The sequence below is a fragment of the Mustelus asterias genome, unplaced genomic scaffold (genome assembly GCF_964213995.1).
Source record: "Mustelus asterias unplaced genomic scaffold, sMusAst1.hap1.1 HAP1_SCAFFOLD_472, whole genome shotgun sequence".
Lineage (NCBI taxonomy): Eukaryota > Metazoa > Chordata > Chondrichthyes > Carcharhiniformes > Triakidae > Mustelus > Mustelus asterias.
In genome coordinates, this window is record NW_027590424.1 from 329,887 (window position 1) to 357,842 (window position 27,956).

The 27,956-nt window shown below is 53.5% G+C and overlaps 1 protein-coding gene across 1 annotated transcript; it reads right to left on the reverse strand.

Moving 5' to 3' along the window:
- Positions 1-1,422: 1,422 nt before the first annotated feature.
- Positions 1,423-25,267, reverse strand: LOC144486807 (uncharacterized; the record flags this gene model as incomplete). Its single annotated transcript, XM_078204826.1, has 6 exons — positions 1,423-6,111; positions 12,397-12,500; positions 14,128-14,279; positions 17,431-19,233; positions 22,969-23,055; positions 25,242-25,267. Coding segments are annotated over 6 exons (2,356 nt in total), but the record flags the coding sequence as incomplete, so codon positions are not given.
- Positions 25,268-27,956: the final 2,689 nt, after the last annotated feature.

The following is a 27,956-nucleotide window of genomic DNA, read 5'->3' on the forward strand; positions in this document are numbered from 1 at the left end:
GACACAAGTTAAAATTGAGGGGTGAGAGGTTTAGGGGTGATTTAAGCAAAAACATTTTTACCCAGAGGGTGGTGATGGTCTGGAATGCACTGCGTGGGAGAGTGGTGGAGGCAGGATGCATCACATCCTTCAACAAGTACTTGGATGAATACTTGGCACGCCATAACATTCAAGGATGCTGGCAAGTGGGATGAGGTGGGCAGGTCAGGGTCTTTCACACGTCGGTGTGGACTCGATGGGCTGAAGGGCCTCTTCTGCACTGCAGTATTGTGTGATTCTGTGAATGTTCAGTAAGGATAATTTTAACTGTGTAAATGTAATCTTGTGTGTTTTAGTTTTTTTTCTTTACAGATGTTTTAACTTAACATGTCAAATCACCAAAAGTGTGACTGAAATTTATGCTTTCTCACTTCAGCGGGAAGGCAATGGCCTAGTGGTATTATCGCCGGACTATTAATCCAGAAACGCAGCTGATGTTCGGGATTCAAATCCCGCCACGGCAGAGGGTGGAATTTCAATTCCATAAAAAATACCTGGAATTAAGAATCTACTGATGACCATGAACCCATTGTCGATTGTGGGAAAAACCCACCTGGTTCACTGATGTCCTTTAGGGAAGGAAATCTGCTGTCCTTACCCGGTCTGGCCTACATGTGACTCCAGAGTCACTGCAATGTGGTTGACTCTCAACTGCCCTCTGAAATGGCTGAGGGAGACACTCAGTTCCAGGGCAACTAGGGATGGGCAATAAATGCTGGCCAGCCAGCGACGCCCATGTCCCACAAATGAATAAAAAATAAACCTTCTTATGGTTCTTAACCGAGACCCTTAATCCAGTTAATTGATGGACAAAAAAAACTTTTATCTGTAAATCAAATCACGTTTTTATTAGGAAAATGTAGAAGAACATTAAATACTTTAATTACTGTTGTAAGACAAATTCCCTTAGACATAATCACAAGTAAATGATTCCATTCCCCTATACATCTTCTAAAAGATGTTTGCAAACATAGATTTTAAAGACTTGTACTTTACTAATGGACCTGTAGGGGTGCAGCTACCCACTCATGCTGGACTGGCAGGGAGAAGGACCAGACTTCCCCAATCTCCTTTCTCCTTCTTTCCTTCTGTTCTCCTCTTCTGATCCTGTCGCCCAAAGCTCCGACACTATAGTTAAGAAAGCCACACCAACACCTCTACTTTCTCAGAAGACGAAGGAAATTTGGCATGTCTGCTACGACTCTCACCACCTTTTACAGATGCACCATAGAAAACATTCTTTCTGGTTGTATCACAGCTTGGTCTGGGCTCCTGCTCTGCCCAAGACCGCAAGGAACTACAAAAGGGTCGTGAATGTAGCCCAATCCATCACGCAAACCAGCCTCCCATCCTTTGTCTCCGTCTACACTTCCTGCTGCCTCAGGAAAAGCTGCCAGCATAATTAAGGACCTCACGCGTCCTAAACATTCTCTCTTCCACCTTCTGCCTTCAGGAAAAAGATACAGAAGTCTGAGGACACGTACCAACCGACTCAAGAACAGCTGCCTCCCTGCTGCCGTCAGACTTTTGAATGGACCTACCTTGCAGTCAACATGGAGTTTCGCAATCCCCAGGGCTTCACCTGAGCCCACTCCACTACAAGCCTCCCAACAGCAGCCCTTTTTCTGCTGCTTTCAGCCTCTGTCTCTCTCCTCTTTCTCCTTAGATGGGACATCTTGTGGACACGCAAACCGGTGCCCCGCTTGGGGTTTCCTCCGGGATGTCTCCCTGTTCCCTTCTGCCCGTCACCTGTGTGGGACGCCCTGTGATTGTGGCACTCTGCTCCTGGGTCACACAACATTTCCAGGCCTTTCCCCTTTGAGCGGAGACGCACTGGTGCCTAACTCCCCGCCCCCAGAAAAAACACCAGGTTGCACATGTACTGGGATACAGTAAAAAGTATCGTTTCTTCTGCCTATACAGACAAAACATGCCGTTCATAGAGTACAGAGGGGAGAAGGAAAAGGGTTGGATCTGATTTATTATTGTGACATGTACCGGGATACAGTGAAAAGTACTGTTTCTTGCGCGATATACAGACAAAGCATACCGTTCATAGAGAAGGAAAGTAGAGGGTGCAGAATGTAGTGTTACAGTCACAGCGAGGGTGTAGAGAAAGATCAACTCAATGTAAGGTAGGTCCATTCAAAAGTCTGACAGCAGCAGGGAAGAAGCTGTTCTTGAGTCGGTCGGTACGTGTCCTCAGACTTTTGTATCTTTTTCCCGACGGAAGAAGGCGGAAGAGAGAATGTCCGGGGTGAGTGGGGGTCCTTGATTATGCCGGCTGCTTTTCCCCGAGGCAGCGGGAAGTGTAGACGGAGTCAATGGATGGGAGGCTGGGTTTGCGTGATGGGACTGGGCTACATTCACGACCCTTTGTAGTTTCTTGCGGTCTTGGGCAGAGCAGGAGCCCAGACCAAGCTGTGATACACCCAGAAAGGATGCTTTCTATGGGGCATCTGTAAAGGTTAGTGAGAGTTGTAGCTGACATGCCAAATTTCCTTAAACGGTGGCACATTGGTTCGTACTGCTGCCTCACAGCGCCAGGGACGTGGGTTTGATTCCCGGCTTGGGTCACTGTCTGTGTGGAGTCTGCACGTTCTCCCCGTGTCTGAGTGGGTTTCCTCCGGGCGCTCCGGTTTCCTCCCACAGTCCGAAAGACGTGCTGGTTAAGGTGCATTGGCCGTGCTAAATTCCCCCTCAGTTTACCCGAACAGGTGTCGGAGTGTGGCGACGAGGGGATTTTCACAGTGACTTCATTGCAGTGTTAATGCAAGCCGACTTGTGACAATAATAAATAAACCTTTAAACTTGAAAGCAAAGGTGTTGGTGGGGCTTTCTTAACCATAGCGTTGGCGTGGAGGGACCAGGACAGGTTGTTGGTGATCTGGACACCTCGAAACTCGAAGCTGTCGACCATTTCTCCTTTGTCCCCGTTGATGTAGACAGGGGAATGTCCTTCACAATGCTTCCTGGAGTCGATGACAATCTCCTTCGTTTTGTTGACACTGAGGAGAGATTATTACCGTTGCACAAGTTCACCAGATTCTCTATCTCCTTCCCGCACTCCATCTCGTCATTGTTTGAGATCCGACCCACGACAGTGACATCATCAGCGAACTTGAAAAGGGGGTTGGAGAGTAATTTGGCCGCACATCTTAAGTGTACAGGAGGCGGAGGGAATGGAGGAAATAAGTTACGAGGAACTTAAGGAACATTAACATACAGAGGGATCTGGGCGGGCAGGTCCACAGTTCCCTAAAAGTGGCAACACAGGTGGCTACGGTGATTAAGAAGGCGTACAGCGCGCTTGCCTTCATCGGCCGGGGCATCGAGTACAAGAGTTGGGGAATCATGTTGCAGCGATATAAAGCCTTGGTCAGGCCGCGTTTGGAGTATTGTGCGCAGTTCTGGTCGCCACACTACCAGAAGGATGTTGGAAGCTTTGGAGAGAGTGTAAGGAAGGTTCACCAGGATGTTGCCTGGTCCGGAGGGTGTTGGCTATGAGGAGAGGTTGGATAAACTGGGATTGTTTCCACTGGAAAGACTGAGGCTGGTCTACAAAATGATGGAGAGGCAGAGACAGGGGGAACAGTCAGAGGCTTTTTCCCCAGGGTGGAAGTGTCAATGACACGGAGGGGGCACAGGTTCAAGGTGAGAGGGGGGAAAGTGTAAGGGAGATGTGCGGGGGATGTTTTTCACGCAGAGAGTGGTGGGTGCCTGGAACACGCTGCCAGAGGAGGTGGTGGAAGCGGGGACATTAACAACATTTAAGAGGCATCTGGATGGGTCCATGAATAGGGAGGGAATCGAGGGATACGCACCGAGTGAGGGCAGAGGTTTTTTGTTTAGTTCGGGCAGCATGATCGGCAAGGGTTTGGAGGGCCGGAGGGCCAGTTCCTGCGCTGTACTCGGTTCCAGTCTCCCTATCCCTCGGTTAGACCCACACTGGGAGCACCGTGCACAGTTCCGGTCTCCGTATCACTCGGTTAGACCCACACTGGGAGCACCGTGCACAGTTCCGGTCTCCGTATCCCTCGGTTAGACCCACACTGGGAGCACTGTGCACAGTTCCCGTCTCCGTATCCCTCGGTTAGACCCACACTGGGAGCACCGTGCACAGTTCCGGTCTCCGTATCCCTCGGTTAGACCCACACTGGGAGCACTGTGCACAGTTCCCGTCTCCGTATCCCTCAGTTAGACCCACACTGGGAGCACCGTGCACAGTTCCGGTCTCCGTATCCCTCGGTTAGACCCACACTGGGAGCACTGTGCACAGTTCCGGTCTCCGTATCCCTCGGTTAGACCCACACTGGGAGCACTGTGCACAGTTCCAGTCTCCGTATCCCTCAGGTAGACCCACACTGGGAGCACCGTGCACAGTTCCCGTCTCCGTATCCCTCGGTTAGACCCACACTGGGAGCACCGTGCACAGTTCCAGTCTCCGTATCCCTTGGTTAGACCCACACTGGAAGCACTGTGCACAGTTCCAGTCTCCGTATCCCTTGGTTAGACCCACACTGGAAGCACTGTGCACCGTTCCGGTCTCCATATCCCTCGGTTAGACCCACACTGGGAGCACTGTGTACAGTTCCGGTCTCCCTATCCCTCGGTTAGACCCACACTGGGAGAACCGTGCACAGTTCCCGTCTCCGTATCCCTCAGTTAGACCCACACTGGGAGCACCGTGCACAGTTCCGGTCTCCGTATCCCTCGGTTAGACCCACACTGGGAGCACCGTGCACAGTTCCAGTCTCCGTATCCCTCGGTTAGACCCACACTGGGAGCACTGTGCACAGTTCCAGTCTCCGTATCCCTCAGTTAGACCCACACTGGGAGCACCGTGCACAGCTCCCGTCTCCGTATCCCTCGGTTAGACCCACACTGGGAGCACCGTGCACAGTTCCAGTCTCCGTATCCCTTGGTTAGACCCACACTGGAAGCACTGTGCACAGTTCCAGTCTCCGTATCCCTTGGTTAGACCCACACTGGAAGCACTGTGCACCGTTCCGGTCTCCATATCCCTCGGTTAGACCCACACTGGGAGCACTGTGTACAGTTCCGGTCTCCCTATCCCTCGGTTAGACCCACACTGGGAGAACCGTGCACAGTTCCCGTCTCCGTATCCCTCAGTTAGACCCACACTGGGAGCACTGTGCACCGTTCCGGTCTCCATATCCCTCGGTTAGACCCACACTGGGAGCACCGTGCACAGTTCCAGTCTCCGCATCCCTCAGTTAGACCCACACTGGGAGCACCATGCACAGTTCCGGTCTCTGTATCCTTCAATTAGACCACACTGGGAGCATCGTGCATAGTTCCGGTCTCCGTATCCCTCGGCTAGACCACACTGGGAGCACCGTGCACTGTTCCGGTCTCCCTATCCCTCGGTTAGACCCACACTGGGAGCACCATGCACTGTTCTGGTCTCCGTATCCCTCGGTTAGACCACACTGGGAGCACCGTGCACAGTTCCGGTCTCCCTATCCCTCAGTTAGACCCACACTGGGAGCACCGTGCACAGTTCCGGTCTCCCTATCCCTCAGTTAGACCCACACTGGGAGCACCGTGCACAGTTCCGGTCTCCCTATCCCTCGGTTAGACCACACTGGGAGCACCGTGCACAGTTCCGGTCTCCGTATCCCTCGGTTAGACCACACTGGGAGCACCGTGCACAGTTGTAGTCACCATTGCAAAAGGGGATATAGATTCTCATGACAAGATTGTCAGAACATTTCCAGGAATGATGACTTGTCGGTGTTTTATCGAGTGGGCCAAGAGGCCAAGTCTGAATACAAGAGTGTGAAAACAGGAAGTGATGGTGTTGTAACAGCGACACCGGGGAGTAGAGAGTTCAAAACGTTTCTTAAATAGAAGAATCCACAGGCCTATTGGCGAAGCAACGGCTCAAGTCCAAATCGCCGTGCCAGGCACTCAAATAAGCTGGTTTGACAAATCCAGCGGTGTCTGGCAGAGCAGACATCATTGTTCCATTTGTTGGGATGGTATCGCGCCCCTTTGGTGACGCACCGTTCCTTGCCCTGGTTATTTGGCTCCCCCCTGGCCCAAAACCTGCCGGGAAAAAGCAACAAGTCAGCAAGTCGCTGGCGTGGGAACCGTCGAGATCCTTTCCCAGCCAATCAACCCTCCTCTTCCTCCTCCTCCCGAACTTGCTCTCTATTGCAACCCCCTCCCCAGGGCCCGGTGATCTCACTTGGGACTAAACAATACGGCCAGAATCCCGGGAACCCCATTTCACTGGACACCAAGGGACAACTCCCCCTAACCCGCACATCTCTGGACACTAAGGGGCAATTTAGCATGGTCAATCCACCTAACCTGCACATCTCTGGACACTAAGGGGCAATTTAGCATGGTCAATCCACCTAACCTGCACATCTCTGGACACTAAGGGGCAATTTAGCATGGTCAATCCCCCTAACCTGCACATCTTTGGACACGAAGGGGCAATTTAGCATGGCCAATCCACCTAACCTGCACATCTCTGGACACTAAGGGGCAATTTAGCATGGTCAATCCCCCTAACCTGCACATCTTTGGACACTGAGGGGCAATTTAGCATGGCCAATCCACCTAACCCACACATCTTTGGACACTAAGGGACAATTTAGCATGGCCAATCCACCTAACCTGCACATCTTTGGACACTAAGGGGCAATTTAGCATGGCCAATCCACCTAACCTACACATCTTTGGACACTGAGGGGCAATTTAGCATGGCTAATCCACCTAATCTACACATCTTTGGACACTGAGGGACAATTTAGCATGGCCAATCCACCTAATCTATACATCTTTGGACACTAAGGGGCAATTTAGCACGGCCAATCCACCCAACCTGTACATCTTTCGAACTGTGGGAGAAAACTGGAACACCCGGAGGAAACCCACGCAGACACGGGGAGAACGTGCAGACTCCGCACAGTGACCCGAGCTGGGAATTGAACCCGGTTCCCTGGCGCTGTGAGGCAGCAACGCTCACGCTCTGTGTAAACAATCCAATTGTGGCAGGGCTGATTACATGGACTAGACCAGGAAAGTAAAAAGATCGTGGGTGCCACATGCAGAATGAGATAAGGATAAAACTAATCATTGCACCAGTTCAGAGGCTGGGAATCCTGCGGAGAGTCACTCACCTCCTGACTCCCCCTGTACTGAGTCCCCTCCCCACCCCACCCCCCTCACCCCCGACCAAAGTCTGTCCCACCATCTCCAAGGACACAAGTCAGGAGTGTGATGGGACACTCTCCACTCGCCTGGATGAGCGCGGCTCCCAACAACACTGGAGAAGTTCGACACCATCCGGGACAAAGCAGCCCCTCCGCCTCCCCTCCCCCCGCTCGATCGACACGCTAACCCCCACCTTCGACACTCACTCCCTCCACCACTGACACACAGCGACAGCCGTGTGTACCGTCTACAAGATGCCCCGCAGCGACTCACCAAGGCTCCTTCCACAGCACCTTCCAAACCCACCACCTCCACCCACCAAGAAGTTTTAACTTTTATTTATTAGTGTCACAAGTTGGCTGACATTAAAGTTCAAAGTTTATCTATTAGTCACAAGTAGGCTTACATTAACACTGCAATGAAGTTACTGTGAAAATCCCCTATTCGCCACCCTCCGGGTAACACTGAGGGAGGATTTAGCACGGCCAAAGCCCTGTGAGGGCTTTGGCTCACAGGGCTTGGGCGAGCAGGGGTGAGTTAATTCATTTTTTGCTGTTTCTACCTGGTACTGGCAAGGTATCTAGAGGGGATGGGTGTGAAGGCAGTGCAATGTTCCTCTTGCACTATGTTCGAGGTGAGGGACGACGTCAGTGTCCCTGCTGATTATACCTGTGAGAAGTGCATCCATCTGCAGCTCCTCCAAAACCGTGTAAGGGAACTGGAGCTGGAGTTGGAGGAACTTAGGATCATTAGGGATGCAGAGATGGCCATAGACAGAAGCTTCAGGGATACAGTTACTCCGCGGAATGAAAATAGATGGGTGACGGTGAGAGGGGCTGGGAAGAAGCAGTCGGTGCAGGGATCCCCTGTGGTCATTCCCCTTAGCAATAAGTATTCCGCTTTGGATACGGTTGAGGGGGACGACATACCAGTGGTGAGCCGCAGTGAGAGGATCTCCGGCACTGAGTCCGTCCCTGTGGCTCAGGAGGGTAAGGAGGAGAGCGGGAGGGCAATAGTTATTGGGGACTCGTTAGTTAGAGGGATAGATAGGAGGTTCTGTGGCAGCAAAAGAGACTCGAGGATGGTTTGTTGCCTACCGGATGCCAGGGTCCGTGACGTCTCGGACCGTGTTTTCCGGATTCTTAAGGGGGAGGGGAAACAGTCACAAGTCGTGGTACACATTGGTACCAACGACATAGGTAAGAGAAGGGACGGGGATTTAAAACAGGAATTTCGGGAGCTCGGCTGGAAGCTGAGAGCAAAGACAAAACATGTGGTCATCTCTGGTACGCTACCGGTGCCACGTGATAGCGAGTTGAGGAACAGGGAGAGAGTGCACTTAAACATGTGGTTGCAGGGATGGTGCAGGAGGGAGGGTTTCAGATACGTGGATAATTGGAACACGTTCTGGGGAAGGTGGGACCTCTACAAACAGGACGGGGTGCACCTGAACCAGAGGGGCACCAATATCCTGGGAGGGAAATTTGCTACGGCTCTTCAGGGGGATTTAAACTAATTTGTCAGGGGAGTGGGAAAAGGAGTTGTAGTCCAGAAGTCAGTGTTGAGGGTGGTGAGGTATTGGGGAAGGTATCAAGGTCAAGGGTGGGTACCGGTAGACAGGAAGATGGGTTGAAGTGTGTCTACTTCAATGCAAGGAGCATCCGGAACAAGGTGGATGAACTTGGGGCGTGGATTGCTACTTGGGACTACGATGTTGTGGCCATTACGGAGACGTGGGTAGAACAAGGACAGGAATGGTTGTTGGACGTTCCGGGGTATAGATGTTTCAGTAAGTGTAGGGAAGCTGGTAAAAGAGGTGGAGGAGTAGCATTGTTAATCAAGGATAGTTTAACGGCTGCGGAAAAGCACTTTGAGGGGGATATGCACACTGAGGTAATATGGGCTGCAGTTAGAAACAGGAAAGGAGCGGTCACGTTGCTAGGAGTTTACTATAGGCCCCCAAATAGTAATAGAGATGTGGAGGAAGAAATTGCTAAGCAGATTATGGATACGTGTGGGGGTCACAGGGTAGTTGTCATGGGGGACTTTAACTTTCCAAATATTGATTGGAACCTTTGTAGGTCAAATAGTTTGGATGGGGCACTTTTTGTGCAGTGTGTGCAGGAGGGTTTCCTGACACAATATGTGGATAGGCCGACAAGGGGTGAGGCCACATTGGATTTGGTACTGGGAAATGAACCGGGCCAAGTGTTAGATTTGGTTGTGGGAGAGAACTTTGGAGATAGTGACCACAATTCGGTGTCTTTTGTTATTGCAATGGAGAGGGATAGGGCCGGACGGCAGGGCAAGGCTTACAATTGGGGGAGAGGTAATTATGATGCGATTAGGCAAGAATTAGGGGGCATAAGATGGGAACAAAAACTGTCAGGGAAAGGCACTGATGAAAAGTGGAACTTTTTCAAGGAACAAATACTGGGTGTCCTTGATAGGTATGTCCCTGTCAGGCAGGGAGGAAATGGCCGAGTGAGGGAACCGTGGTTCACAAAAGAGGTGGAATGTCTTGTGAAAAGGAAGAGGGAAGCTTATGTAGGGATGAGGAAACAAGGTTCAGATGGCTCGACTGAGGGTTACAAGTTAGCAAGGAACGAGCTGAAAAAGGGGCTGAGGAGAGCTAGGAGGGGACATGAGAAGTCCTTGGCGGGTCGGATCAAGGAAAACCCCAAGGCTTTTTACTCTTATGTGAGGAATAAAAGAATGACCAGGGTGAGGTTAGGGCCGGTCAAGGACAGTGGTGGGAACTTGTGTATGGAATCAGTAGAGGTAGGCGAGGTGATGAATGAATACTTTTCTTCAGTGTTCACCAAGGAGAGGGGCCATGTTTTTCAGGAAGAGAAGGTGTTACAGGCTAATAGGCTGGAGGAAATAGATGTTCGGAGGGAGGATGTATTGGCAGTTTTGAATAAACTGAAGGTCGATAAGTCCCCTGGGCCTGATGAAATGTATCCTAGGATTCTTTGGGAGGCGAGGGATGAGATTGCAGAGCCTTTGGCTTTGATCTTTGGGTCCTCGCTGTCCACGGGGATGGTGCCAGAGGACTGGAGAGTGGCAAATGTTGTTCCTCTGTTTAAGAAAGGGAATAGAAATGACCCTGGTAATTATAGACCGGTTAGTCTGACTTCGGTGGTTGGTAAATTGATGGAAAAGGTCCTTAGGGATGGGATTTACGACCATTTAGAAAGATGCGGATTAATCCGGGATAGTCAGCACGGATTTGTGAAGGGCAAATCGTGCCTCACAAATTTGATAGAATTCTTTGAGGAGGTAACTAGGTGTGTTGATGAAGGTAGGGCGGTTGATGTCATATACATGGATTTTAGTAAGGCGTTTGATAAGGTCCTCCATGGTCGGCTTATGATGAAAGTAAGGAGGTGTGGGATAGAGGGAAAGTTGGCCGATTGGATAGGTAACTGGCTGTCTGATCGAAGACAGAGGGTGGTGGTGGATGGAAAATTTTCGGACTGGAGGCAGGTTGCTAGCGGAGTGCCGCAGGGATCGGTGCTTGGTCCTCTGCTCTTTGTGATTTTTATTAATGACTTAGAGGAGGGGGCTGAAGGGTGGATCAGTAAATTTGCTGATGACACCAAGATTGGTGGAGTAGTGGATGAGGTGGAGGGGTGTTGTAGGCTGCAAAGAGACATAGATAGGATGCAAAGCTGGGCTGAAAAATGGCAAATGAAGTTTAACCCTGATAAATGTGAGGTGATTCATTTTGGTAGGACTAATTTAAATGTGGATTACAGGGTCAAAGGTAGGGTTCTGAAGACTGTGGAGGAACAGAGAGATCTTGGGGTCCATATCCACAGATCTCTAAAGGTTGCCACTCAAGTGGATAGAGCTGTGAAGAAGGCATATAGTGTGTTAGCTTTTATTAACAGGGGGTTGGAGTTTAAGAGCCGTGGGGTTATGCTGCAACTGTACAGGACCTTGGTGAGACCACATTTGGAATATTGCGTGCAGTTCTGGTCACCTCACTATAAGAAGGATGTGGAAGCGCTGGAAAGAGTGCAGAGGAGATTTACCAGGATGCTGCCTGGTTTGGAGTGTCGGTCTTATGAGGAAAGGTTGAGGGAGCTGGGGCTGTTCTCTCTGGAGCGGAGGAGATTGAGGGGAGACTTAATAGAGGTTTATAAAATGATGAAGGGGATAGATTGAGTGAACGTTCAAAGACTATTTCCTCGGGTGGATGGAGCTATTACGAGGGGGCATAACTATAGGGTTCATGGTGGGAGATATAGGAAGGATATCAGAGGTAGGTTCTTCACGCAGAGAGTGGTTGGGGTGTGGAATGGACTGCCTGCAGTGATAGTGGAGTCAGACACTTTAGGAACATTTAAGCGGTTATTGGATAGGCACATGGAGCACACCAGGATGGTAGGGAGTGGGATAGCTTGATCTTGGTTTCAGATGAAGGTCGGCACAACATCGTGGGCCGAAGGGCCTGTTCTGTGCTGTACTGTTCTATGTTCTATGTTCAATGCACCGAACCAGCGGATTGTGGGAGGAAACCGGAGCACCCGGAGGAAACCCACGCAGACACGGGGAGAACGTGCAGACACGGGGAGAACGTGCAGACTCCGCACAGACAGTGACTCAGGGAGAAGGTGAGGGGGAGGGAGGCGGTGGGGGCAGCAGACTCATGGGGAACACCCACCGCCTGCAAGATCCCCCCTCCGATCACCCCCCAACCTGACTTGGAAACATATCGGCTGTTCCTTCACTGTGGCTGGAGTCAAAATCCTGGAGCTCCCTCCCTAACAGCACAGTGGGTGTACCTACACCACCCACACACCGAGACCGCAGCGGGTTCAAGATGGCGGCCATCCCACCCCCTTCTCGAGGGGGCAATTAGGGATGGGGGAATAAATGATGGGATATTTAATGAAGTCCAAGGAGCTGACAGAATGTAGATAACATCAGGGCAGGCTTCAACACCATGGTTTAAACAAAGGCCCGTGTGACTTCACAACAGCCGTGGAGAGCTCCGAGGCGTCTCTGAGTGGGGAGGGTGCTGTTTATTGACCATCCCTTTGCTGCCGGGGTTGGTGTCGGGGTGGATGTGGTGAGTCACCAGTCCTGTAGGCACTGCAGGCCGGTGATGAAGCCTGGGGCCTTCCCTGCCCTCGCTGCGGGCCAGAGGGTACTTACCCCTTCGCCAACCGCTTGCCATTCACCCAGAGGCAGACGCCAACTTGGTCCAGGTCAGTTAACCCGATCCAGCGCTTCGCACGGTCGTGATTCTCAATGAAGTTCTGGAGGACAAGAGAACAAATGTGAGGGAATTCAAAACGGAGTGAGAACGTCAGCAATGTACGCCGGCCCTTCACCAGAGTTCCAGGTGTCTCCTATCATCCTGAGGTGATCATCAAGGAAGTTTATCTAACCCCCTCTCTCACACACACAACTCCGGTATCTCAGCGCTCCCTCAGCACCGACCCTCCCACAGTGCGGCGCTCCCTCAGCACTGACCCTCCCACAGTGCGGCACTCCCTCAGCACTGACCCTCCCACAGTGCGGCGCTCCCTCAGCACTGACCCTCCCACAGTGCGGCGCTCCCTCAGCACTGACCCTCCCACAGTGCGGCGCTCCCTCAGCACTGACCCTCCCACAGTGCGGCGCTCCCTCAGCACTGACCCTCCCACAGTGCGGCGCTCCCTCATCACCGACCCTACCACAGTGCGGCGCTCCCTCAGCACTGACCCTCCCACAGTGCGGCGCCCCTCAGCACTGACCCACAGTGCGGTGCTCCCTCAGCACTGACCCTCCCACAGTGCGGCGCCCCTCAGCACTGACCCTCCCACAGTGCGGGACTCCCTCAGCACTGGCCCTCGCACAGTGCGGCGCTCCCTCAGCACTGACCCTCCCACAGTGCGGCGCTCCCTCAGCACTGACCCTCCCACAGTGCGGCGCTCCCTCAGCACCGACCCTCCCACAGTGCGGCGCTCCCTCAGCACTGACCCTCCCACAGTGCGGCGCTCCCACAGCACTGACCCTCCCACAGTGCGGCGCTCCCTCAGCACTGACCCTCCCACAGTGCGGCGCTCCCACAGCACTGACCATCCCACAGTGCGGCACTCCTTCAGCACTGAGCCTCCCACAGTGCGGCGCTCCCTCAGCACTGACCCTCCCACAGTGCGGCGCTCCCTCAGCACCGACCCTCCCACAGTGCGGCGCTCCCTCAGCACTGACCCTCCCACAGTGCGACGCTCCCTCAGCACTGACCCTCCCACAGTGCGGCGCTCCCTCAGCACTGACCCTCCCACAGTGCGGCGCTCCCTCAGCACTGACACTCCCACAGTGCGGCGCTCCCTCAGCACTGACCCTCCCTCAGTACGGCGGTCCCTCAGCACTGACCCTCCCTCAGTACGGCGGTCCCTCAGCACTGACCCTTCCACAGTGCGGCACTCCCTCATCACTGACCCTCACACAGTGCGGCGCTCCCTCAGCACTGACCCTCCCACAGTGCGGCGCTCCCTCAGCACTGACCCTCCCACAGTGCGGCGCTCCCTCAGCACTGACCCTCCCACAGTGCGGCGCTCCCTCAGCACTGACCCTCCCACAGTGCGGCACTCCCTCAGCACTGACCCTCCCACAGTGCGGCGCTCCCTCATCACTGACCCTCCCACAGTGCGGCGCTCCCTCAGCACTGACCCTCCCACAGTGCGGCGCTCCCTCAGCACTGACCCTCCCACAGTGCGGCGCTCCCTCAGCACTGACCCTCCCACAGTGCAGCGCCCCCATTTTCCATGTCCCCTACCGACTGAGGGAGGGCAGAACCTCTGGCGACCTGAGAGAGGCTTTACGCTGACCACCCCCTGCGGCCCCCTCCCCACCATCCCCCGGTCCACCCCCTTCCCTGCGTCATCCCGCCCCGCCTACCTGCTGGCTCTGGCTGGTCACTATGGTGAGGGTGCTATAATTAGCCACGCAGGACTGGTTGGCACCATGCCAATCGCTCAGCTCCGTTGAGAAGTAGTAACAGGTCTTGTTGAATTCTGACCAGCCCCTGGGGCAAGTGCTGTTGATGCCATCTGCAATCAGGGCAAAGAAAATGGTTTAACCTCCATTGCAACCCTGGATCCAGAAACAGCACCATCCCTCCGTCCCCGAAACAGCACCATCCCTCCATCCCCGAAACAGCACCATCCCTCCATCCCCGAAACAGCACCATCCCTCCATCCCCGAAACAGCACCATCCCTCCGTTCCCGAAACAGCACCATCCCTCCATCCCCGAAACAGCACCATCCCTCCATCCCCGAAACAGCACCATCCCTCCATCCCCGAAACAGCACCATCCCTCCATCCCCGAAACAGCACCATCCCTCCATCCCCGAAACAGCACCATCCCTCCATCCCCGAAACAGCACCATCCCTCCATCCCCGAAACAGCACCATCCCTCCATCCCCGAAACAGCACCTTCCCTCCCTCCCCGAAACAGCACCATCCCTCCATCCCCGAAACAGCCCCATGCACCAACTTTTTACAGACGCGCCACAGAAAGCATCCTTTCCGGGTGTATCACAGCTCGGTCTGGGGCTCCTGCTCTGCCCAAGACCGCAAGAAAATACAAAGGGTCTTGAACAAAGTCCCATCCCATCACGCAAACCAGCCTCCCATCCATCGACTCCGTCTACACTTCCCGCTCCCTCGGGAAAAGCAGCCGGCATAATCAAGGACCCCCCCACTCAACCTGGACATTCTCTCTTCCACCTTCTTCCGTCAGGAAAAAGATACAAAAGTCTGAGGTCACGTACCGATCGACTCAAGAACAGCTTCTTCCCTGCTGCTGTCAGACTTTTGAATGGACCGACCTTATATTCAGCTGATCTTTCTCTGCACCCGAGCTGTAGCTGTAACTGGGGAGGCGATGGCCCGGTGACATAATCGCTAGGCTATTAATCCAGAAACTCAGCTCATGTTCTGGGGATCCCGGGTTCGAATCCCGCCCACGGCAGGTGGTGGAATTTGAATTCAATAAAAAGAATCTAGAATTAAGAATCTACTGATGACCCCTTGTCGATTGTCAGATAAACCCATCTGGTTCCCTTTAGGGAAGGAAATCTGCCGTCCTGACCCTGGCCTGGCCTGCATGTGTCCCACAGCGATGTGGTTTACTCAGTACTGCCCTCCAAGGGTAACTAGGGATGGGCAGTAAATGCTGGCCCGGCCAGCGACGCCCGTGTCCCACAAATGAATAAAAAAAATTACACTCTGCTCTCTCTCCTTTCCTTCTCCCCTCTGTACTCTATGAACGGTGTGCTTTGTCTGTAAAGCACGCAAGAAACAATACTTTTCACTGTATCCCAATACATGTGACAATAACTCACCAAGGCTCCTTCGACAGCACCTTCCAAACCCACAATCTCTACCCACCTCGAAAGACAAGGCGGGGGGGCGGGGGGGAGGGGGGGGGGGGCGGGGGGGTGGGGGGGAGGCAGCTGATGCATGGGGAACACCCACCGCCTGCAAGTTCCTCTCCGAGCCTCCCACACCACCCTGACTTGGAAATATATCGCCCGTTCCTTCACTGTGGCTGGGGTCAAAATCCTGGAACTCCCTCCCGAACAGGGCTGTATTTTTTTATTCAGTGATGGGACACGGGCATCGCTGGACGGGCCACCATTTATTGCCCATCCCTAGTTGGCCTTGGGGGGCAGTTGAGAGTCAACCACATTGCTGTGGGTTGAATATAGTCATGATGTGGAGATGTCGGCGTTGGACTGGGGTAAACACAGTAAGAAGTCTCACAACACCGGGTTAAAGTCCAACAGGTAGATTTGGCAGCAAAAGCCACACAAGCTTTTGGAGCCTTAAGCTCCTTCATCAGGTGAGTGGGAATTCTGTTCACAAACAGGGCTTATAAAGACACAAACTCAATTTACAGAATAATGGTTGGAATGCGAATACTTACAGCTAATCAAGTGTTAAAGATACAGACAATGTGAGTGGAGAGAGGGTTAAGCACAGGTTAAAGAGGTGTGTATTGTCTCCAGACAGGACAGCCAGTGAGACTCTGCAAGTCCAGGCAAGTTGTGGGGGTTACAGATAGTGTGACATGAACCCAATATCCCGGTTGAGGCCGTCCTCATGTGTGCTGAACTTGGCTATCAGTTTCTGCTCAGCGACTCTGCGCTGTCGTGAGTCGTGAAGGCCACCTTGGAGAACGCTTACCCGAAGATCAGAGGCTGAATGCCCGTGACTGCTGAAGTGCTCCCCCACAGGAAGAGAACAGTCTTGCCTGGTGATTGTCGAGCGGTGTTCATTCATCCATTGTCGCAGCGTCTGCATGGTTTCCCCAATGTACCATGCCTCGGGACATCCTTTCCTGCAGCGTATCAGGGAGACAACGTTGGCCGAGTTGCAAGAGTAGGTACCGTGTACCTGGTCGATGGTGTTCTCACGTGTGATGATGGCATCTGTGTCGATGATCCGGCACGTCTTGCAGAGGTTGCTGTGGCAGGGTTGTGTGGTGTCGTGGTCACTGTTCTGAAGGCTGGGTAGTTTGCTGCGGACAATGGTCTGTTTGAGGTTGTGCAGTTGTTGAGTCGCTGAGCAGAAACTGTATTGTCTCCTGTCTGGAGACAATACACATCTCTTTAACCTGTCTTAATGCTCTCTCCAGTCACATTGTCTGTACCTTTAAGATTTGATGAGCTGTAAATATTCGCATTCCAACCATTATTCTGTAAATTGAGTTTGTGTCTTTATATGCCCTGTTTGTGAACAGAATTCCCACTCACTTGAAGAAGGGGCAGCGCTCCGAAAGCTTGTGGCTTTTGCTACCAAATAAACCTTTTGGACTTTACTGGTGTTGTTAAACTTCTTACTGGGTCAAATGTAGGCCAGACCAGGGTAAGGACGGCAGATTTCCTTCCCTAAAGGGAACCAGATGGGTTTTTCCGACAATTGACAATGAGTCAGATTCTTAATTCCCGATATTTTATTTATTGAATTCAAATTCCACCATCTGCCATGGGCGGGATTCAAACCCGGGGTCCCCAGAACGTTAGCTGTGTTTCTGGATTAATAGTCTGGCGATAATATCACGAGACCATCGCCTCCCCAGACACGCACACGCACGCACGGGGACTGCAGCGGGTTCAAGATGGTGGCTTCCCCGCATGGATACGCCTTGGTTTCGGGAGATCTAAATACCACCCAACCGTCATCTCACACTTACCATCAACGAGGGTGTTCAATAATTCAGGGGTCCCGACCAACAACTGGCCGCAGCTCTTGTTTTGACGACTGTAATCATGTTCCAATTGGCTGTAGTTGGTCTGTAGTCTGTTGTGCCCTTCTTCCAATTGGATGTAGTTGGTCTGTAGTCTGTTGTACCCTTCTTCCAATTGGCTGTAGTTTGCCCGTAGGCTGTTGTACCCTTCTTCCAATTGGCTGTAGTTGGTCTGTAGTCTGTTGTGCCCTTCTTCCAATTGGCTGTAGTTTGCCTGTAGTCTGTTGTGCCCTTCTTCCAATTGGATGTAGTTGGTCTGTAGTCTGTTGTGCCCTTCTTCCAATTGGCTGTAGTTTGCCTGTAGTCTGTTGTGCCCTTCTTCCAATTGGCTGTAGTTGGTCTGTAGTCTGTTGTACCCTTCTTCCAATTGGCTGTAGTTTGCCCGTAGGCTGTTGTACCCTTCTTCCAATTGGCTGTAGTTGGTCTGTAGTCTGTTGTGCCCTTCTTCCAATTGGATGTAGTTTGCCCGTAGGCTGTTGTGCTCTTCTTCCAATTGGCTGCAGTTTGCCCGTAGGCTGTTGTGCCCTTCTTCCAATTGGATGTAGTTGGTCTGTAGTCTGTTGTGCCCTTCTTCCAATTGGATGTCGTTGGTCTGTAGACTGTTGTGCCCTTCTTCCAATTGGATGTAGTTTGCCCGTAGGCTGTTGTGCCCTTCTTCCAATTGGATGTAGTTGGTCTGTAGTCTGTTGTGCCCTTCTTCCAATTGGATGTCGTTGGTCTGTAGACTGTTGTGCCCTTCTTCCAATTGGATGTAGTTTGCCTGTAGTCTGTTGCGCTCTTCTTCCAATTGGATGTAGTTTGCCCGTAGGCTGTTGTGCCCTTCTTCCAATTGGATGTCGTTGGTCTGTAGACTGTTGTGCCCTTCTTCCAATTGGATGTAGTTTGCCTGTAGTCTGTTGCGCTCTTCTTCCAATTGGATGTAGTTTGCCTGTAGTCTGTTGTGCCCTTCTTCCAATTGGATGTAGTTGGTCTGTAGGCTGTAGTGCCCTTCTTCCAATTGGATGTAGTTTGCCCGGAGGCTGTTGTGCCCTTCTTCCAATTGGATGTAGTTTGCCCGTAGGCTGCTGTGCCCTTCTTCCAATTGGATGTAGTTGGTCTGTAGTCTGTTGTGCCCTTCTTCCAATTGGATGTAGTTGGTCTGTAGTCTGTTGTGCCCTTCTTCCAATTGGATGTAGTTGGTCTGTAGTCTGTTGTGCCCTTCTTCCAATTGGCTGTAGTTGGTCTGTAGTCTGTTGTGCCCTTCTTCCAATTGGCTGTAGTTGGTCTGTAGTCTGTTGTGCCCTTCTTCCAATTGGCTGTAGTTGGTCTGTAGTCTGTTGTACCCTTCATCCAATTGGCTGTAGTTGGTCTGTAGGCTGTTGTATCCTTCTTCCAATTGGATGTAGTTTGCCTGTAGTCTGTTGCGCTCTTCTTCCAATTGGCTGTAGTTTGCCCGTAGTCTGTTGTGCCCTTCTTCCAATTGGCTGCAGTTGGTCTGTAGTCTGTTGTGCCCTTCTTCCAATTGGCTGTAGTTGGTCTGTAGTCTGTTGTACCCTTCTTCCAATTGGCTGTCGTTGGTCTGTCGTCTGTTGTACCCTTCTTCCAATTGGCTGTAGTTGGTCTGTAGTCTGTTGTGCCCTTCTTCCAATTGGATGTAGTTGGTCTGTCGACTGTTGTGCCCTTCTTCCAATTGGATGTAGTTTGCCTGTAGGCTGTTGTAGCTGTGCTCCAATTGGCTGTGCTTAGCCTGGAGCTGATGGTAGTCCCAGTCTAGAGTTCAGAGGGTAAAGTTCAAGGTCAGTGTTGGGTTCAGCGGTGATTCTGAGTGACCCACGTTCCTGGTGTTTGGGCGGTACAGCGCGCCGTCACTCCCGGAGGAGACGACTGAGGGTTGGAGAATGACTGGGAGGGTCTTCCCCGGTGACTGTCGACAGCGGGGGACAAATATATCCCCCGGAATTCCCCCAATCGCTCCCTCCAAATCCCTCACTGTCTCCTCCACCCCCTCCCCTCACACCAAATTCTCTCTGTCTCTCTCCCCCCTTTCCAGCACCCTCACTATCCCTCACTCCCTCCTTCAATCACCCTCAATATCCCTCACTCCCTCCTTCAATCACCCTCAATATCCCTCACTGCCTCCTTCAATCACCCTCAATATCCCTCACTCCCTCCTTCAATCACCCTTATATATCCCTCACTCCCTCCTTCAATCACCCTCAATATCCCTCACTCCCTCCTTCAAACACCCTCAATATCCCTCACTCCCTCCTTCAATCACCCTCAATATCCCTCACTCCCTCCTTCAATCACCCTCAATATCCCTCACTCCCTCCTTCAAACACCCTCAATATCCCTCACTCCCTCCTTCAATCACCCTCAATATCCCTCACTCCCTCCTTCAATCACCCTCAATATCCCTCACTCCCCCCTTCAATCACCCTCAATATCCCTCACTCCCTCCTTCAATCACCCTCAATATCCCTCACTCCCTCCTTCAATCACCCTCAATATCCCTCACTCCCTCCTTCAAACACCCTCAATATCCCTCACTCCCTCCTTCAAACACCCTCAATATCCCTCACTGCCTCCTTCAAACACCCTCAATATCCCTCACTCCCTCCTTCAATCACCCCCAATATCCCTCACTCCCTCCTTCAAACACCCTCAATATCCCTCACTCCCTCCTTCAAACACCCTCAATATCCCTCACTCCCTCCTTCAATCACCCTCAATATCCCTCACTCCCCCCTTCCAGCACCCTCAATATCCCTCACTCCCTCCTTCAATCACCCTCAATATCCCTCACTCCCCCCTTCCAGCACCCTCAATATCCCTCACTCCATCCTTCAAACACCCTCACTATCCCTCACTGCCTCCTTCAAACACCCTCAATATCCCTCACTCCCTCCTTCAATCACCCTCAATATCCCTCACTCCCTCCTTCAATCACCCTCAATATCCCTCACTCCCCCCTTCCAGCACCCTCAATATCCCTCACTCCCTCCTTCAATCACCCTCAATATCCCTCACTCCCCCCTTCCAGCACCCTCAATATCCCTCACTCCATCCTTCAAACACCCTCACTATCCCTCACTACCTCCTTCAATCACCCTCAATATCCCTCACTCCGTCCTTCAATCACCCTCAATATCCCTCACTCCCTCATCTACATCCCTCTCCCCTCCTGCACCCAATTCCCTCACTTCCTACCCCATTCAATCACCCTCAATATCCCTCACTCCCTCCTCCTCACCTCTGCTGCACCGAATTCCCTCATTTCCTACCACTCTCAATCTCCCTCCACCTCAGGCCTCACCCCGTTCCCCTGTCTGTTCTATTAATGACCAGGGGGCGTAGGTTTAAGGTGCGAGGGGCAAGGTTCAAAGGAGATGTACGAGGCAGGTTTTTTACACAGAGGATGGTGGGAGCCTGGAACTCGCTGCCGGGGGAGGTTGTGGAAGCTGATACGACAGTGACTTTTAAGGGGCATCTGGACAAATACATGAATAGGGATGGGAATAGGGTCCCCGGAAGGGTCGGGGGTTTTAGTCCAGAGGGGCAGCATGGATGGTGCGGGCTTGGAGAGGCCGAAGGGCCTGTTCCTGTGCTGGGATTTTCTTCGTTCTTTGTCTGATTCCCTCCCTCCCTCCATCTCACCTTCACAAACCCTCCATTCTCCACTCCCGCTCCCTTCTTAACTCACCCACTTGAAGCAAAACTGGCCAATCCTTTTCTCAACCACTCGGTGGGTTAGAAGACGTCTTAGAGCACGCGTTGGTGCGGGGTCGGGTGGAGGTGGTGGGATAGATCCAGCACTCAGGGAGGGTCAGCGTTGAGGGAGCGCCGCACTGTGGGAGGGTCAGTGCTGAGGGAGCGCCGCACTGTGGGAGGGTCAGTGCTGAGGGAGCGCCGCACTGTGGGAGGGTCAGTGCTGAGGGAGCGCCGCACTGTGGGAGGGTCGGTGCTGAGGGAGCGCCGCACTGTGGGAGGGTCGGTGCTGAGGGAGCGCCGCACTGTGGGAGGGTCGGTGCTGAGGGAGCGCCGCACTGTGGGAGGGTCAGTGCTGAGGGAGCGCCGCACTGTGGGAGGGTCGGTGCTGAGGGAGCGCCGCACTGTGGGAGGGTCAGTGCTGAGGGAGCGCCGCACTGTGGGAGGGTCAGTGCTGAGCGAGCCCCGCACTGTGGGAGGGTCAGTGCTGAGGGAGCGCCGCACTGTGGGAGGGTCGGTGCTGAGAGAGCGCCGCACTGGGAGGGTCAGTGCTGAGGGAGCGCCGCACTGTGGGAGGGTCAGTGCTGAGGGAGCGCCGCACTGTGGGGGGGTCAGTGCTGAGGGAGCGCCGCACTGTGGGAGGGTCGGTGCTGAGGGAGCGCCGCACTGTGGGAGGGTCGGGGCTGAGGGAGCGCCGCACTGTGGGAGGGTCGGTGCTGAGGGAGCGCCGCACTGTGGGAGGGTCGGTGCTGAGGGAGCGCCGCACTGTGGGAGGGTCGGTGCTGAGGGAGCGCCGCACTGTGGGAGGGTCGGTGCTGAGGGAGCGCCGCACTGTGGGAGGGTCGGTGCTGAGGGAGCGCCGCACTGTGGGAGGGTCGGTGCTGAGGGAGCGCCGCACTGTTGGGAGGGTCGGTGCTGAGGGAGCGCCGCACTGTGGGAGGGTTGGTGCTGAGGGAGCGCCGCACTGTGGGAGGGTCGGTGCTGAGGGAGCGCCGCGCTGTGGGAGGGTCAGTGCTGAGGGAGCGCCGCACTGTGGGAGGGTCAGTGCTGAGGGAGCGCCGCACTGTGGGAGGGTCAGTGCTGAGTGAGCGCCGCACTGTGTGAGGGTCAGTGCTGAGGGAGCGCCGCACTGTGGGAGGGTCGGTGCTGAGTGAGTGCCGCACTGTGGGAGGGTCAGTGCTGAGGGAGCACCGCACTGTGGGAGGGTCAATGCTGAGGGAGCGCCGCACTGTGGGAGGGTCAGTGCTGAGGAAGCACCGCACTGTGGGAGGGTCAGTGCTGAGTGAGCGCCGCACTGTGGGAGGGTCAGTGCTGAGGGAGCACCGCACTGTGAGAGGATCAGTGCTGAGGGAGCGCCGCACTGTGGGGTGTCAGTGCTCAGAGAGCGCTGCACTGTGGGAGGATCAGTGCTGAGGGAGCGCCACTCTGTGAGAGGGTCAGTGCTGAGGGAACGCCGCACTGTGGGTGGGTCAGTGATGAGGGAGCGCCGCACTGTGGGAGGGTCAGTGCTGAGGGAGCGCCGCACTGTGGGAGGGTCAGTGCTGAGGGAGCGCCGCACTGTGGGAGGGTCAGTGCTGAGGGAGCACCGCACTGTGGGAGGGTCAGTGCTGAGGGAGTGCCGCACTGTGGGAGGGTCAGTGCTGAGGGAGCACCGCACTGTGGGAGGGTCAGTGCTGAGGGAGTGCCGCACTGTGGGAGGGTCAGTGCTGATGGAGCACCGCACTGTGGGAGGGTCAGTGCTGAGGGAGCGCCGCACTGTGGGAGAGACACTGTAAAGGGAATGAGGAAGATACTCACAAAACAGGGCGAGGGGAACCACAGCAATAATGAACACAATGAAAAAAACCGTGGCCAATATCTTGAAGAGGTTTTTGCACAATCCTCCTGAAAAAGGGAGAGGAACTTTAACAAGAACCTTATCAAACAAATATGAAGAAGAAAACTCTCTTTCGAACCATTTGCACCACTCGCTTCTCACCGTTTGTCTTCGCTGCTCCCAATCCTGTTCCCCCGACATCTTCCCAATTTGACACCTTACCTACCTGGAACTCAACTGAATTCCCCACCTTTCCATCATCACCTCTCCCCTCCATCTTCAACCATCTTTTCAAAAGAAGCTGGACTGAACCCAGCCAGATACGGGCTGCAGGGTGGCGCAGTGGGTTAGCACTGCTGCCTCACAGTGCCTGGGACCCGGGGTCGATTCCCAGCTCGGGTCACTGTCTGTGTGGAATCGGCACGTTTCACCCGGGCTCCGGTTTCCTCCCACAGTCCGAAAGCCATGCTGGTTAGGTGGATTGGCCATGCTAAATTGCCTCTCAGTATTCAAAGATATACAGGTTCAGTGGATTGGCCATGCTAAATTGTCCCTTAGTGTCCAAAGATGTGCAGGTTAGGTGGATTGGCCGTGCTAAATTGTCCCTTAGTGTCAAAGATGTGCAGGTTAGGTGGATTGGCCATGCTAAGTTGCCCCTTAGTGTCCAAAGATGTGTAGGTTAGGTGGATTGGCCATGCTAAATTGCCCCTTAGTGTCCAAAGATGTGCAGGTTAGGTGGATTGGCCATGCTAAATTGCCCCTTAGTGTCCAAAGATGTGCAGGTTAGGTGGATTGGCCATGCTAAATTGCCCCTTAGTGTCCAAAGATGTGTAGGTTAGGTGGATTGGCCATGCTAAATTGTCCCTTAGTGTCCAAAGATGTGTAGGTTAGGTGGATTGGCCATGCTAAATTGCCCCTTAGTGTCCAAAGATGTGTAGGTTAGGTGGATTGGCCATGCTAAATTGCCCCTTAGTGTCCAAAGATGTGCAGGTTAGGTGGATTGGCCATGCTAAATTGCCCCTTAGTGTCCAAAGATGTGTAGGTTAGGTGGATTGGCCATGCTAAATTGTCCCTTAGTGTCCAAAGATGTGTAGGTTAGGTGGATTGGCCATGCTAAATTGCCCCTTAGTGTCCAAAGATGTGTAGGTTAGGTGGATTGGCCATGCTAAATTGCCCCTTAGTGTCCAAAGATGTGCAGGTTAGGTGGATTGGCCATGCTAAATTGCCCCTTAGTGTCCAAAGATGTGCAGGTTAGGTGGATTGGCCATGCTAAATTGCCCCTTCGTGTCCAAAGATGTGCAGGTTAGGTGGATTGGCCGTGCTAAATTCTCCCTCAGTGTATCTGGAGTGTGGCGACTCGGGGATTTTCACAGTAACTTCATTGCAGTGTTAATGTAAGCCAACTTGTGACATGAATAAATAAACTTTAAAAAACGATTTAAGATCCCTTAACAAAACCCATTTCACAGTAACATTCCCCTCTTTCCTTTTAATTAAGTTGCTCTGCCAACAAAAATTAATGATAAGAAATAATCGGTTAGTTGTGAACAAGGAGACAGGGTGGTGAAGAAGTCCGACGGCACGCTTGCCTTTATTGGTCGGGGCATTGAGTACAAGAGTTAGGATGTCATGTTGCAGCTTTATCAACCTCTGGTTTGGCCGCACTGAAAGACCATTGCGTTCAATTCTGGTCACCACATGACAGGAAGGATGTGGAGGCTTTGGAGAGGGTGGGGAAGAGGTTTACCAGGTGCTGCCTGGATTAGGGGCTCTGAGCTATAAGGAGACGCTGGACAAACTCGGGTTGTTTTGTCTGGAGCGGCGGAGGCTGAGGGGAGACCTGACAGAAGTCACAGTGGTACAGAGGGTTAGCACTGCTGCCTCACAGCGCCAGGGACCTGGGTTCGATTCCTGGCTCGGGTCACTGTCTGTGCGGAGTCTGTACGTTCTCCCCGTGTCTGCGTGGGTTTCCTCCGGGTGCTCCGGTTTCCTCCCACATTCAACAGATGTGCGAGTTGCAGGATTGGCCGTGCAAAATTGTCCCTAAGTGTCCAAAGATGGTGGATTGGCTCTGCTAAATTGTCCCTCAGTAAGCTGATCTTTCTCTACACCCCAGCTGTGACTGTGACACTACATTCTGCACCCTCTCCTTTCCTTCTCTATGAACGGTATGCTTTGTCTGTCGAGTGCACAAGACACAATACTTTTCACTGTATCCCGATACACGTGACAACAATAAATCAAATCCAATCACCTCTCAATCGCAGCCGCTGGCGATCTCTGAGTATTCGCCCTCACAGAGCTTCCCGGGGTAAAGAATTCTCCACTCTTGGAGAGAGTGAATTCTACCCCAAACCCGTTTTCACTGAGTTCCTTCCCCTCTTTTATTCTGTGACAGAGAGCGGGAGAGAGACAGAGAGAGAGAGAGAGAGGGGGGAGAGAGAGAGGGAGAGACAGAGAGTGAGGGAGAGAGACAGAGAGAGAGAGAGAGGGGGAAGTGAGAGAGGGAGAGACAGAGAGTGAGGGAGAGAGACAGAGAGAGAGAGAGAGGGGGAAGTGAGAGAGGGAGAGACAGAGAGTGAGGGAGAGAGACAGAGAGCGGGAGAGAGACAGAGAGAGAGGGACAGAGAGCGAGACAGAGACAGAGAACGTGAGTGAGAGGGAGAGAGCGAGAGGGGGGGAGAGAGACAGAGAGAGAGAGACATCGAGAGCGAGGGAGAGAGCGAGAGAGCGGGAGAGAGCGAGAGAGAGCGAGAGAGAGCGAGAGAGAGGGAGAGAGGGAGAGAGCGAGAGACAGCGAGAGAGAGAGAGAGTGGGAGAGAGCGAGAGAGAGGGAGAGAGCAAGAGAGAGAGAGCGAGAGAGAGGGAGAGAGCGAGAGAGAGGGGGAAGTGAGAGAGAGAGAAACAGAGAGAGAGGGAGAGAGCGAGAGAACGAGAGAGAGAGGGAGAGAGCGAGAGAACGAGAGAGAGAGGGAGAGAGCGAGGGAACGAGAGAGAGAGGGAGAGAGCGAGAGAACGAAAGAGAGAGGGAGAGAGAGAGGGAGGGGGAGAGAGAGAGGGAGGGGGGGAGAGAGAGAGACAGAGAGAGAGCGAGAGACAGAGAGAGGGACAGAGAGAGAGACAGAGACATCGAGAGAGAGGGAGAGAGAAGGAGAGAGCGCGAGAGAGAGCGAGAGAGAGGGGGAGAGAGGGAGAGAGAGGGAGAGAGAGGGAGAGAGAGGGAGAGAGAGAGAGCAAGAGAGAGGGAGAGAGCGAGAGAGAGGGAGAGAGCAAGAGAGAGAGGGAGAGAGCGAGTGAGAGGGAGAGAGGGAGAGAGCAAGAAAGGAGAGAGCGAGAGAGGGAGAGAGCGAAAGAGAGAGGGAGTGAGCGAGAGAGAGGGATAGAGCGAGAGAGAGGGAGAGAGACAGAGAGAGAGGGAGAGAGCAAGAGAAAGGGAGAGAGCAAGAGAGAGGGAGAGAACGAGAGAGAGAGGTAGAGAGCGAGACAGAGGGGGGGGGAGAGAGTGAGACAGAGAGAGAGCGAGAGACAGAGAGAGGAACAGAGAGAGAGACAGATACATCGAGAGAGAGGAAGAGTGCGAGAGAGAGCGAGAGAGAGGGAGAGAGAGAGCGAGAGAGCAAGGGAGAGGGAGAGAGTGAGAGGGAGAGAGCAAGAGAGAGGGAGAGAGCAAGAGAGGAGAGAGCGAGAGAGGAGAGAGCGAGAGAGAGTGAGAGAGGGAGGGAGAGAGCGAGAGAGAGAGGGAGTGAGCGAGAAAGAGGGATAGAAAGAGAGAGAGGGAGAGAGAGGGAGAGCGAGAGCGTGTGAGAGGGTGAGAGCAAGAGAGAGGGAGAGAGCAAAGGAGAAGGAGAGAGCAAGAGAGTGGGAGAGAGAGAGAGAGAGTGAAAGAGAGGGAGAGAGGGAGAGAGTGAGAGAGAGCGGGAGAGAGAGAGGGAGAGAGCAAGAGAGAGGGAGAGAGAGAGAGTGAGAGAGAGTGAAAGAGAGGGAGAGAGGGAGAGAGTGAGAGAGAGCGAGAGAGAGAGAGGGAGAGAGCAAGAGAGAGGGAGAGAGCGAGAGGGAGAAAGCGAGAGGGAGTGGGAGGGAAAGTGCGAGAGAGAGGAGAGAGCGAGAGGGAGGGAGAGAGGGAGAGGGAGGGAAAGAGCGAGAGAGAGGGAAAGACCGAGAGAGAGGGAAAGAGCGAGAGAGAGGGAAAGACCGAGAGGGAGGGAGAGAGCGAGAGGGAGGGAGAGAGCGAGAGAGAGGGAAAGAGCGAGGGAGACGGAGAGAGCAAGAGAGAGAGAGAGAGAGGGAGAGAGCGAGAGAGAGAGAGCGAGAGAGAGCGAGAGAGGGAGAGAGCGAGAGAGCCAGAAAGCGAGAAAGCGAGAGAGCGAGAGAGAGCGAGAGCGAGAGAGAGAGAGAGCGAGAGAGAGAGAGCGAGAGAGAGAGAGTACGGGAGAGAACGAGAGAGAGCGAGAGAGAGGGAGAGAGCGAGAGAGAGAACGAGAGAGAGGGAGAGAGCGAGAGAACGAGAGAGAGAGAGCGAGAGGGAGAGAGCAAGAGAGAGAGGGAGAGAGCGAGAGAGAGAGGGAGAGTCCGAGACAGAGGGAGAGAGAGAGAGAGACAGAGAGAGCGAGAGACAGAGAGAGGGACAGAGAGAGAGAGGGAGAGAGCGAGAGAGAGTGAGAGAGAGCGAGAGAGAGGGAGAGAGAGCGAGAGAGAGGGAGAGAGGGCATGAGAGGGAGAGAGGGAGAGAGAGGGAGAGTGAGAGGGAGAGAGCAAGAGAGAAGGAGAGAGCGAGAGGGAGAGAGCGAGAGAGGAGAGAGCGATTGAGAGGGAGAGAGCAAGAGAGGAGAGAGCGAGAGAGATCGAGAGAGGGAGGGAGAGAGGGAGTGAGTGAGAGAGGGATAGAAAGAGGGAGAGAGAGAGGGAGAGAGCAAGAGAGAGGGAGAGAGAGAGAGCGAGAGAGAGGGAGAGAGCAAGAGAGGGAGAGAGC